The 13,406-nt window shown below is 50.6% G+C and overlaps 1 protein-coding gene across 1 annotated transcript in view; it reads left to right on the top strand.

The window, feature by feature from the left end:
- Window positions 1-13,406, top strand: part of DPYSL5 (dihydropyrimidinase like 5) — a 55,309-nt gene that overhangs the window by 19,360 nt on the left and 22,543 nt on the right. The window contains exon 2 of the mRNA XM_036434984.2: window positions 1,902-2,166. Within this exon, the coding sequence (XP_036290877.1) occupies window positions 1,906-2,166 (261 nt within the window). The 5' untranslated portion in view covers window positions 1,902-1,905. The remainder of the gene's footprint in view (window positions 1-1,901; window positions 2,167-13,406) is intronic.

Genomic DNA, 13,406 nt, shown 5'->3' with positions numbered 1-13,406 from the left:
GTGCCATCCTGCATCGGAGCTGCTCCCCAGCAGTGAAAAGGGCAGGAGGGTGGGGGGAAGTTCCCCGTTATCCAGCAAGACAGTGATTGGATGGCAGAGAGCAATAACTCACTACTGGCATTTTAAACATGGAGAGGCTCTCTCACGAGACTGCACTCCCAGGTTAGGGTGTTACTCCCTCGACCCACACCCTTCAGAAGTCCCCGTTCCCCTAGCTCGCACATCAGCAGCTTGTCACCGATTTGGGAACATAAGGAACCCAGGCCACAGAACCAGGAAACTGGGGGAACAAGACGTGTCCAGTTGGATAAATCTTGGCTTAGCCAATGTGCCCACCATCCTGCTATGGAAGGCATCATTGTTTCCCTGAATAAATTGTAAAATTTATTTAAGACCTTGGTATTTGCAGCATAGCATCACCCATCACACCATCCTAGATTGGTTCCCTTTGGTTCAAGGCCACTGTCAGTGAAGTCCAACAGACCGCAGGGTCGCCTGGATGAAGCTCGGCGGCTCTGGAATTCCATATCTCTGATTTATTTTTTTTTCTAATAGCATTTAACTGTCTGGCATATTTTCCATTTTTTGCCTGGGAGGAGAGACGTGTGGCTTGAATTCTTTCATTTGCATAGACAAAACAGCTGGATGATCAGACGTTTCTGGCTAAGCAAATAGGAATGTGCAGTATTGCCAGAAGTCTTTAAGGTGGTGGCTTTTATTTTAGGGCCCAGTTGTTACTTCACGATGATTTGATTATAATGTTCGTTTCTGCCCAATGTGGCATCTCAGGCAGCTTGAGCTGCTCTAATGATACCATAGACGCTGTGGCTTAAACAATGGGAACTCACTTCTCACGGTTCTGAGTGGGCCGTCCAAGATCAAGGCACCCGCCAGTTCAGTTCCTGGTGAGAGCTTTCTTGCTTGCTTGCTGTCATCTGCTCTTTGTGTCCTCATATGGGGGGGGGGGGGGGGGAGCTCTCATGTCTCTTCTTATAAGAGCACTAATCCCACTTATGAGGGCCCACCCTGGTGACCTCCCAAAGATCCCACCCTCAAATATCATCACAATGGGATCAAGGCTCCAACGTATGAAGGGGAGGGGGACATAAACATTTAGTCCGTAGCATGAAGCCAGCCAGTGGGCTAGATATTGGCTCACTGGCTACATCACATTTTAGAGTAAAACGGGTAACTCAAAGCATCATCAAGTAGTAAAACTGATTCTGGGGACCCAGTATGGATCAAATAAATTTGAATCTCTGGGGGTGGGGCTTGAGAAGAGGTATTTTTCAAAAGCTCCTTAGATGAGCTTATCAGTGTAGTGGACTTTTTGAGACAAATACGGGAGGGTGAACTGAAGCAGAATCCATCTGAAGAATGATGTGAATGAAGCAGCTGTGAGGCTTGGAGAATCTGGCTCTCTGAGGCCCGGCCCAGGACTCTCTGATATCTTCATGTGGCTCAGTGGGGGCATTCTTCGTACAAGACATCTGTGTTTGACTCAGCTACTTCTAGCCATAAATTCCTTACTTAGCAGTTTTAGCCTTCTCATCTGTAAAATGCCCGCCCTCGGGTTTTCTCTGGAATAAAATGAGATAGTAGATATGAAAAGGCTTCAGAGCCTACACGCATTTCAGGAAGGTAAACATTGAGGGCCCTGACTTCACCCTGACTGCCACTGCATTGTGACCCCCAGTAAGTCCCACTAAGAGGTCAGCGACTCCCCACTCACCCCCATCAGTAGAACCATAGAATCTATTGGCTATAGGACCGATGTCCTCAGGTTGTCCTCACTCGACTCTGCCCGTGGACTTGGAGCTCGAATGGGAAGGGACGGGAGCCTGGTGACCGTGAAAAGGGACTTTGACCTTGACCAGTGTCCCCCCTCGCGTCTTCCACAGGAACATGCTTGCCAATTCAGCCAGCGTGCGGATTCTCATCAAGGGAGGCAAGGTGGTGAACGATGACTGCACCCACGAGGCTGATGTCTACATTGAGAACGGCATCATCCAGCAGGTGGGCCGAGAGCTCATGATCCCAGGCGGGGCCAAGGTGATCGATGCCACGGGGAAGCTGGTGATCCCGGGAGGCATCGACACCAGCACCCACTTCCACCAGACCTTCATGAACGCCACGTGCGTGGATGACTTCTACCACGGGACCAAGGTAATGTCCTCTGGGCCGAGACTGCCTTCTGCCTTGGCCTCTTCTATTTCTGGGGCCACTCCTGACTAGACGTGGTGAGCAAGGTGCTCCCGCTGGATTGTTACAGGAGGAGAGTGCTCTCAAGGGAGCCACGGTGGCAGCTAAAATAAAGTATAGACAGTCAATGGTTTTTAGTATATTTACCATACATTGCTTTTGACTCTTTTTTTAAATTTCTTTATTGATTAAGGTATCACATATTTGTCCTCAACCCCCCATTCCAGCCCCCACCCCCCTTTTGTCCTTGACCACTGGTTAGGCACATAAGTCCTTTGGTTGATCTCTCCCTTTTATCCCCACCCTCCCTTTGAGGTCCAACAGTCTGACCCATGGCTCCTTATCTCTGAGTCTGTTCTTGTTCATCAGTCTATGCTGTTCACCATTTCCCCTAGATGAGTGAGATCATGTCCTACTGGAAATATAAGAATCAAAGATGAGACAAGCAATAATCGTTATGCTGAAAGACATATGCATCAGTCTAGTGAGCTTCTTTCTGGGCCACCAGTTCTTTCGAGACCCAATTTCAATGTCAAACAGTTCCTTATGTGTACATGTCAGCCATGATATTTCAGTTCTGGATGGTGGGCAAATGGCGGTAATGCAGGTCCAACCCTCTCTGGTTTGGTCCTGGGCAAACTGCAGTGATATACAGCTGCTGACTGCTAGTATGGTTTTGACTGTTTATGAAAAGGAAGTCAGGTGGTATGTGCCCTGGTGTTTCCCAAACCGGCTGTAACAGCGTGACTCCCAGCCATCAGTGTTTGCCATCCACATAACGCGGATCCCAGCCCGGTCCACGGTGAGGTCCTTCCTGCAGTGTGCTCAGGCCTTGCACCAAAAAACGACAGCGCTCTGGTTATTTCCCCACCTGGGAGACCTTCGGTCCGGGGCCGGGGGCCACACGGCCGTGATTCTGTTTCCCAGCCTCTCGGAAGGCAGGCTGGCCTCCTTTGTCTTGTCTCACACTGCCGTCTGCCAGGCCTCATTAGCCGGGAGTGACAGCTTTTCCCCGGAGAGCCGTTAGCTCTTTAGAGCCGGGGAGGACCTCTGCATGGGCCGCTCTGTGCGAGGGGGCGGGGAGCTCTTGATCTTTTGCAGGCCTCTCCTCCACGGGAGCCGCTGCCTCTGGAAACCACACAAAAGCCCCTGCGTGATTCAGGGCCCCAGCTCCCCCATTCCTGCGGGCCCGGGCTACCTCAGGGACCTGCTCTAGGCCAGGCCCTTGTGGGGGATTTAAGATAAGGTGACCAGACATCCCACTTTTGGTGGGACAGTCCCGATTTTTAACAATTTGTCCCGCGTCCCGTGGCGTTAAAAATCGGGACTTTTTTAAAACGACTCGGGACAAATCGTTAAAAATCGGGACGTCTGGTCACCTTAATTTAAGGGCCCATAGACCCTGAGCCACTCTGGCTGGTGGTGTCACCTAACGGGCCCTTTGGTTATTTATATCCACCCCCTAAACAAGATTGCACCTTCTTGTTTTTGTCCTCCAGCTCATATTGAGAAAGGCAGTCCTCCCTGGACCCCTTCTGTAGACCCTTTCCAGAGTCCTGCCTGTGGCCTCCCATCCTCCCAAGAACTGGCCCCCCGTCCCATACCCCTCCTTCTCAGGACCTCCCCTCCCTCCCAGGACTTCCCCTACCGTCGGATATTTGGCTTCCTCTTTCCTCTGGTTCCCGACCATCTCCTGGGAAGAGCAAGTGCTCTCCTGATGCAGTGCTGCTCCGGGGACCTGTGGGTTGAATTATTCACACGGCCTGTGGCTCTTGCACAGTCTGCACCCCGATCCATTGCCACTCACCTGATTCGTGCCTTCTAAGAAAGGCAGCAGTGGGTTCACGTTAAGCGTCTGGGCTTATAACGGAATAATCATCCCAAGGAAATGCTCCGCCCCGAGTGATTCGCCCAGAGAAAAAGAGAGATCAAGTCGCACCTTTTTGTTCTTGTCGGACAGATCCGGGGGCCCCTGAACTCCAAGCCCCTGTGCTCGGGCGGGCTTGTCAGTGTGGCGGCGGCAGCCAGGGCTGGGAAAACAAGTGCGTTGAAAGGCTGGCTTTTCTGAAAGCATCTGGGACTCCATTGTGCTGGGCCTAAAGGGATGTCTCGGGCACGTCTTTAACAAACGCCTCGCCCGCCGCTGCCCCTGTCAGGGGCTGTGACAAGCGCTGCCTGGCTCCCCGCTCACAGCTGGTCACTTGATCCTCCTCCCCACACCGCACGCCCTCCCCAAGGCCAGCCCCTGGGTTTCCAGACTGCCAGGAGCACCTGCTTCTTCATACTGCAGACGCCACTGAGGACAGAGGCTCTCCCGCGGGGAGGCGAGGGGGTGCTGGGAGGTGAGAGAACCAGTAACAGCAACTGCGTTAAGAAAGGTCTGGATTCCAGGTGGCCGCGGGGTCTTTTCTTCTTCTTCTGCCTGGCTTGTAAGTTATACTGATTCTTTAGTGTATCACTATCACACAATAAAAAATGTCCGTGCACTCCACCAATGGCTCTCCCTGGCCAGGTGGGAATGTCAGAATAGGCTTTTTAAAACTGCTGCCACAAACCCTTCACTAAGTAGTTTTTGTTTTTTTGTTGTTGTGTTGTTGTTGTTGTTGTTGTTTTTTAATATTTTATTGATTTTTTTACAGAGAGGAAGGGAGAGAGATAGAGAGTTAGAAACATCCATCAGCTGCCTCCTGCACACCCCCTACTGAGGATGTGCCCCACAACCAAGGTACATGCCCTTGACCGGAATCGAACCTGGGACCTTTCAGTCCGCAGGCCGACGCTCTATCCACTGAGCCAAACCTGTTTCGGCCCCTTCACTAAGATGTTGGGGGGGAGGGGGGGAGAGGACATGGACCATAGAATAAAAAGCTTTCTATTATAGATACATTTTCTGTTCCTGCTCCTCCAAACATATATCAATAACCACTGAGTAGGCTAGGGATAGGGCCATTTGGATATTTATAACATCATTCATGGGCCATACAACATTAGCCTGCTATATTTCGCCAACATTTAATTAACTCGCCCCTAATGCCTTGGCAGGGCCAGACCAAATGATTTCACCAGATTTCACAGGCCTTGTATGGCCTGAGGGCCGGACGTTCCCCACCCTGGGTCTAGGCCAGTGGTGTTCAACCCTTGGCAGCAAATTACAAGTTAGAACTATTTGGGGGGTTTTCATTTAAGTAATACTGCTGTCCAGGCCCCGCCCAGACCAAGGAAAGCAATGTCTCTAGGTCTGCCTCTCCCCGTTGTATTTTGATGATTCTAACACTGGCAGGCAGGTGAGTCAGGGACTTTCTCGGCTGTTTTGAATGGCACGTTGTCCTGACTGTTGCTTCTGTCATCTGCCTGACCTTCACCTTACGTGCCAGGGCTGACAACTGAATCCCTTTTGGAAGCTGGGGCCTGCCGTGCCCTTGCCAGTCTTCTTTACTTCCTTCTTTCCTGCTTACGTTCCAGGGCCCCATCACTGGGCTCCCAAAACCCACCCTGTACAGTGCTTGCTACGTTTCCCTGGCCCTGTGTTCTGCCCTCCTTGTGTCCATGCCCCACAGAAACCATCAGGGAGAGGGAGTCATTCAACAGAAGTCCAGCTGGGTCCCTCCCCCTTCTTTGACGGCCCAGAGATTCCCTCCTGTCCGCGCCAGAGCCATCTGGCCCCGGCGACAGCCTCCCACTAACTCAGACGCAGTAGCAGCAGGACATCTATTCTTGTGGCCACCCTACAATGGGAGCCAAATGCCAGCCAGGAGGGAGCTTAGCCAGCGTGGGATCTGCCCAGGGAATGTTTGATGGCGGAAGTAAGCTAGGGTGGCCTGCCCCATCCCAGCCCCCGGGGAGGGTCCTGACACTCCTCCTCCCGCTGCATACGAGTCCTGAGTATGATAGGCTGGGAGAGTGGTCGGCAAACTCATTAGTCCACAGAGCCAAATAGCAACAGTGCAACGATTGAAATTTCTTTGGAGAGCCAAACTTTTTAAACTTAAACTTCTTCTAATGCCACTTCTTCAACATAGACTCGCCCAGGCCGTGTTTTTCTGTTTGTTTGTTTGTTTGTTTTGTGTGTTTTTTTTTAATATATTTTATTGATTTTTTACAGAGAGGAAGGGAGAGGAAGAGGGAAGAGAGTTAGAAACATCGATGAGAGAGAAACATCGATCCGCTGCTTCTTGCACACCCTCTACTGGGGATGTGCCCACAACCAAGGTACATGCCCTTGACCGAAATCGAACCTGAGACCTTCCAGTCTGCAGACCAACGCTCTATCCACTGGGCCAAACCGGTTTCAGCCAGACTGTGGTATTTTGTGGAAGAGCCACATTCAAGGGGCCAAAGAGCCGCCGTTTGCTGACCACTGGGCTAGGACATAAATGAATTCTGTTTGGTGCCCCACCTGCCAACCTCCAACCGCCGCTGGTGTGGCTGGTGTGGCTCAGTGGTTGAGCCTCAACCCATGAACTGGGAAGTCACTGTTCCATTCCTGGTCAGAGAACATGCCTGGGTTGTGGGCTGGATCCCCAGAAGGGGGAGTGCAAGAGGCAGGGGATCAATAATTCTCTCTCATCATTGATGTTTCCATCTCTCCCTCCTTCCTTTCTTTCTGAAATCAATAAAAATATCTTTTTTTTTTTTAAAATAAATAAATGGTTGCCCTGAGGATGAATGAAGTGATGCATGAAAAACACTCCGCACAGCGCCTGGCATACAACACTCATATGCTTGTGACGAATGTCAATCCTGACTACCTGCTTCCACCCCAGGCCTGGCCTCTCTGCCTTCCAGTCTCTTAGGTTATCTGACCCACCCTCTTAGACTTTACAGCTGAATTATTCACTGTCCGTTAGTGCCCGTGAGCCCTGTGGCCGCAGGCCAGCTGCTGCCACACTGTGCCCACTCGCCCGGCTGACCTGGCTGTGCCCGTGGGGATCAGCGACGCCAGCTCCTCTCTCTGTCCTCTGAGTCACCCACAGTCGCACTAGGACCCCGTGAGTGCTCCCAGCCACCTGAAGGACATCCCTTCTCCTCCCTCCTCAGAAGGCAGGCAGCTCCTACCGGACAGGGGGTGTATTAACTGTCTACTATTTTCTAACTAATGACCACACATTTAGCAGTTTAAAGCCACAGCCACTTGCGAGCTCACCGTTGCGGGTCTGAAGTCTGGTCCTGGTGGGACTGGGCTCTCTGCTCGGGGCCTCACAAGGATACGTCAGGGGTCCGATGGGCTGTGTTCCCATCTGGAGTTCAGGTCCTCTGCTAAGTTCACGAAGTTGCAGCAGAATTCAATTTATTGCAGTTCGCATGTCTGTCCCTCAGTTTCCTTCTCTGAAAAAAATGGAGATTATATCAGTATTTTGTGACTAAAGGGACTATTTGTAAAGAAGTTAAAATAGTCTTGGGCGCTTACTAGGCACAATATGAGTGTTACATAAATAAATAGATAGTGCTGATCGAGAACCAACTCCTGGAAAATCCGTTTGTACAGTTTCCTCATGAGTATGTATTAAACTGTTAAAGCATCAAATAGAAACCAAAAAAAAATTGGATTCTGTTTCTCTTTTTAAAAAAATATGTTTTATTGATTCTTTTCGAGAAAGAGGAAGGAAGATGGAGAGAGAGAGAGAGAGAGAAACACTGATCAGCTGCCTCCCCCAATGGGGATCAAGCCTGCAATCCAAGCTTGTGCCCTGACCAGGAATGGAACAAGCGGCCTCTGGGTGCCTGGGGCAACACCCAGAGCTCCATTTCATGCTTAGGGCTGTCTGTGTGTTTTAGTTTTGACATGGAACCGAATCATGATGATGATGAATTCCAGTGAAGTGTCTCTCATCCTCCTGAAAGCAGAAACAGCCCGTCGTAAGCGCGGCAGGCACCGGGGCTATTTAAAGGTGCCCTGCTTCACGTCAGTCATCTTGCTGGCAGCTCTCCTTCTACATCTTCATTAATTGGCAGGCCACGATGTAGGCCAGGCTGACCCTTCTTAGAACAAATGGGAGAGAGGAGATCTATCGTTTCTTACAAATGTTCACATCTAGTACTGGGGGGCACAGGGGAGGGGGGGATCTCCTACGGTGCCCAGCAGCTCCTTGGTCCTTACAACAAAGGGCATTTGCAAAGGACTTATCCTCAGAGGGATTGTTGGGTTTTAAAACCTTTGTTCAAAATAGAAACAAACTCACCCTCTGTGATGGACCCAAGCTCCTTGGAAACCATTCATAGTTCATACGAGGAGTTCTGCTTTTATACTCGCCTCCTTTAGGGTTTAAAAAAAGAAAAAAGGAAGAAGGGAAACACTTTACCTCCTGGTGTATACTTCAGTGATGCATATAATACGTGATACGTGAATTATATTTTTCCCCAATTTTTTCTTTTTCTTAAAGCTTGCACATTTTTTTTCATATTTCAATATGGCCTTAGAGAAAGCTTCCAAAGTCTCAGTTGGAAATACCTCTTCTCCAAGGCCTCACAGGTTTTCCATATTCCTGTGCTAAAGGTAAGGGTCTCAGGGTGACAGGTAGAAACGGACGGCAGACACCTTACCTTGTCCTCCTGGTGGTTCCTGCCTCCTGGTTTCCTCAGGTTGTCATGGCAGCTAACCATTTTTCCTCCTTCTGTTCCTTTTTTACCTCTTGTTATTTAAAAATTAGGACCCTTAATAATTATAGGAAGATAGAAATATGGCCCAACTATAGTGAGAACTTTTTTATTAATCATTATCTATCTGTCATACTACACACACGTATTCACACTTAGACACTTTCACCTAGTCACACGTTCGCACACTAACCCTCACTCATTCACACAATTCTAGAGCTGGAAATACCATGAGAGATGAAGGAATCCAACCCCTAGTCCATAAATAACTTTCCTATCTAGATTGAAACTCTCCACGATATTCTAAATTAATATTTTAAAACGTAATTAAATTTGATAAATGGTGGGGAATTCTATTCTTGGGAAGAGTGTTATATGGAAGGGAGGTCATGATTAAATAACCTAGGAAGCTACCTTTTTATTTTTAATCTCTCTGTTACTCTTCCTCCCCCGCCCCCAGCAAATTGATTCGGGTGTAATTGACATAGAATAAGCTTCTCATTTTATTTTATTATTTTATTTTATTTTTTTAAGCCGCTGTTTTAGAAGAGTGTCGTTTGGTATGTTTTGACATATGAATACGCTAGGAAGCATCACCATTGATATAATAAGCATATTCGTCACCCCCGAAAGTTTCTCTGTGGCCCTGGTAACCCTTCCCCGCCCCAGGAAGCCACTGAGCTGTCCTCTTCCGGTGGGTGTCCGTTCTCCTCAGTGTCCTTAGTAACTGCCCCGCCTGGGCCGCACCTTCTCTTTCCTGGTTTGGTGCCCTGACTCTCACTTTGCAGGCTTCCGACACTCCAGGGTCATGTTTGGGAGAGCGGTCTGGCTTCCCGTCTCCAAGCCCTAGACTCAGTGGCCCACGGAAGGGTGTTTTCCCTGCCGTGTGGGACCCGGAGCTTGTTGAGCTCCCGAAGGGCCCGGGAGCCCGGCCCCCAGGTGGCACCGGCTGCCTTTGGCTCTCCAGGGGACCTACCCTTGAGCTCCCTTCCCTGCCCTTCCGGCCTGGACCTCAGGCCGGCTGGTCAGGGCACTTCCGTTATCCGCTGTGCCCTGATTTTGGCCTTTGAGGCCCCTCAGGCGGGTCTTATCCTTCCTTTCCCAGGGGCCCGGGAAGCCGAGTCTCAGGAAGTGAAATAACTTGCCCAGCTAAGAAGTCCTGGGACAGGCCTGCCTGCCCACCTGCCGGTCCGGCCCCCATTCCTCCAGGCCAGGGTCCAGGGAGGCCTCGGCCAGGCTCCCCGGCGGCTCCATGGCCCTTTGGTCGCTCAGCTTTGGGACCAAAATGAGGGTCTCTCAGAGGGAAGACGAGCAAGTGGGGTTACATGGGGCTCCTTTCTGGGTTGTTGACACACCCCTCCCCGCTGGCGTCTGCGGGCAGCCTGGGCTTTCCATAAAGGGGGTGTGTGGCCAGCAGTCCCGCTTTGCCGAGGAGGAGGGTGACAAAAGGCCCCTCTGAGCGCCTCCGGTTTAGAATGGTTTCCCCGGGCTTCTCAGAAGCTGGCAGCCATGCATTCCTGCCACAACTCCCTTTGAGGATCATCGCCGGTCTCCATGGTAACTGCATGTCGGGAGACAGCCGGCTCGGGCTGCGGCTTTGTATTAAACACAATGAATTTAAACTGGATGCTCGGCAGCGGAGATAATCATTCTGGATTAGAGAGGGAGCCTGGGGCTCCTCATTTCATAATTTTTGATGTTGGCACAATTCTCAGCGTTAGCCCTGTAATTCGAGCCCAGGCCACTCCTACCTCTCTGTTTCTGAACTCACTTGGGTTTGTTTTTTGGGGGTTGTTTTTTTGTTTGTTTTTTTGTTTGTTTGTTTGTTTTTAATATATTTTATTGATTTTACACAGAGAGGAATTGAGAGGGACAGAGAGTTAGAAACATCGATGAGAGAGAATCATCGATCAGCTGCCTCTTGCACACCCCCCACTGGGGATGTGCCCGCAACCAAGGCACATGCCCTTTACCGGAATCGAACCCGGGACCTTTCAGTCCGCAGGCCGACGCTCTATCCAGGGGTCTTCAAACTACGGCCGGCGGGCCACATGCGGCCCGCAGAGGAGTCTGATCCGGCCCGCCAGGTTTTTTGGGCAGTAGGCGCAGCCGAGGTGTTACAGTAGGAATTAGTAGTTCATATAGTCCGGCCCTCCAGCTCTCTGAGGGACCGTGATCTGGCCCCCACTTTAAAAAGTTTGAGGACCCCTGCATCCACTGAGCCAAACCAGTCCCGGCTGTTTGTTTGTTTTTAAAAGGGACTCTTGGAGCCAGGAGCCCCTCAGTCAGGCCAGGGCTTGAGCTCTAGAAGGGGCAGCCGAAGCACAGGAAACCTGGGGGCCGCAGACTCCGATGGGCCCTCGTTCAGTCTGGCTGACTGACTTCCTCGGCCTCAGTTTTCTCATCTGTGAAAGGAGGAGAGTAACCTGCACCCTTACAGAACAATATTTGTTAAGATGTTATTGTGATGAAATGTACCATTTTAATCATTTTCAAGGGCACGGTTCACAGAGGCATGGAGTCACCCCACAAAGCCACCTCCACAGCGTTTTCATTTCCCCAGCCGAAGCGCCTCACCTGCCCACACCAACTTCCACTCCCCACTCCCCTCCGCACCTGCCAGCCGCCCCTCTCCTCTCTGTCTCTGCGAACTGACGGCTCGTGCACTTGGAATCGTATGGTGTGCGTCCGTGGGTGACGGCTTATTTCCTCCCGCACGCCGTCCTGCAGGTTCGTCCTGCTGCAGCCCGTGTCAGGGCGTCCTCCCTTTGAAGGCTGGATAGTCCTCCACTGTGTGGAGAGGCCACGTTTTGTTTATCCACCGACGGACACTTGTGTGGCTTCCACCTTGTGACTGTTTTTGAATAATGCTGCTAGGGACGCGGGTGTGCACCTCTCCAAGTCCTTGCTTTCAATTACAGAGTCATTTTGAGGATCTAATTAAATCACAAACGTTACCTAATTTGCACGTAGTAAGCCATCCGTAAAGATGAATTTCTCTCCTGCAAGTGAGTTCAGTGCACGCGCTCGCGGCCACCGTGGTCTGAGCTTCTGTGAGAGTGCTGTCCCCTTTTGCTTCGAGGCTGCTTCTGTCTCCCTGGGACACGCTGGTCTGCCACGTCTGGGAATGAACACAATTCAAAAGTTTAGCCCTGACTGGTTTGGCTCAGTGGATAGAGTGTCGGCCTGCGGACTCAAAGGGTCCTAGGTTCGATTCCGGTCAAGGGCATGTACCTTGGCTGCAGGCACATCCCAGTAGGGGGTGTGCAAGAGGCAGCTGATTGATGTTTCTCTCTAATCAGTGTGTCTAACTCTCTCTCCCTCTCCCTTCCTCTCTCTATATATACTTTTTTAAATCAATAATATATATATATATATATATATATATATATATTTTTTTTTTAAGAGTTTAAAGCACATGTGTCAAACACAAGGCCCTCGGGCCAAATCCGTCCCGCCAGGCCTTGCAATGTGGCCCACACCGCGCTGTCATCACTGCACTCCGCTGCGTTTCCATCACAATGACAGTTTATGACTGTTCAGTAAACCATTCGGCCCTCGATTTAGGCAGGATTTTAGATTTTGGCCCCTTCTCTGACTGAGTTCGACACCCCTAGTTTAAAGGGACTGTCTTTTTTTAAAAAATATGTATGTTTTCATTGATTTCAGAGAGAGGAAGGGAGAAGGAGAGATGGATAGAAACATCAATGATGAGAGAGAATCATTGATGGGCTGCCTCCTGCACAGCCCCAACCCAGGATCGAGCCTGCAACTGAGGTATATTCCCTGACCAGGAATCAAGCCCAGCCCTCCTGGTTCCTGGTCGATGCTCAACCACTGAGCCACACCGGCCTGCGCTAAAGGGAAAATCTTAAGCATGAAAATGTGCCGTGAAAACCATGCATGTCCTTACATTCCTCTCGCAGTTGGTATTCATCTATTCCTCGCTCCAGAAGGAAACACGTGAGAGCCCATGCCTATAACTCCTCATCCGTCATCTATTTTAAGCACACCCTCCGGGAGACCCGGGAGCTGGGGTGAGGTGCCCCCAGGCTCTGAGCTTCTGTGCTTAGTTACCATTTCAGCATATCAGATCTGTTCCCGGTATTACAGAAAAGTGGGGGATTTGGGGTAAAAATACCTAGATCCAGTCTTGGCTCATCTCTGAAAAGCTGAGACGGTGAGCACGTGTCGCATATGGTGTTTGTGACGATCCGCTGAGGGAAGTCTTCTGCTGTGCCCTTCGTGCACGGGGGCTGGTTTGCAGCTTTCCAGGAGAGTCCCTTCGGGTCTGGTTTCATCCAGAAGTTTCTAGGCTCCTCCCCGGGGAGCGTATCTGGGTCCCAGGAACCATCCTTCGCGGCGGGTCCTCTGACATTAGCCTTTCCTGGCTGGGCCGCTGCGAGCCAGCTCCCCTTTGTGCTTAGGAGTTTGTGGTCAGGGAAGGAGGCGGGAGCTCCGTGACCCTGCATGACCCCAGCTGCTCCCTGCAGGTTGCAGTCTGGCCTGTTCTATCTATCTGTCTATCTATCTATTTATTTATTTATTTATAAAATTACAGAGGTAGAAAAAGTAATTTCTAGAAGAAATGGGCTTAGGAAGTGAGTTAA

Source organism: Pipistrellus kuhlii, unplaced genomic scaffold (genome assembly GCF_014108245.1).
Source record: "Pipistrellus kuhlii isolate mPipKuh1 unplaced genomic scaffold, mPipKuh1.p scaffold_m20_p_13, whole genome shotgun sequence".
In the NCBI taxonomy this organism is placed as follows: domain Eukaryota; kingdom Metazoa; phylum Chordata; class Mammalia; order Chiroptera; family Vespertilionidae; genus Pipistrellus; species Pipistrellus kuhlii.
Note: the sequence above shows the minus strand (reverse complement) of the source record. Positions and strands in the feature narration are given on the sequence as shown.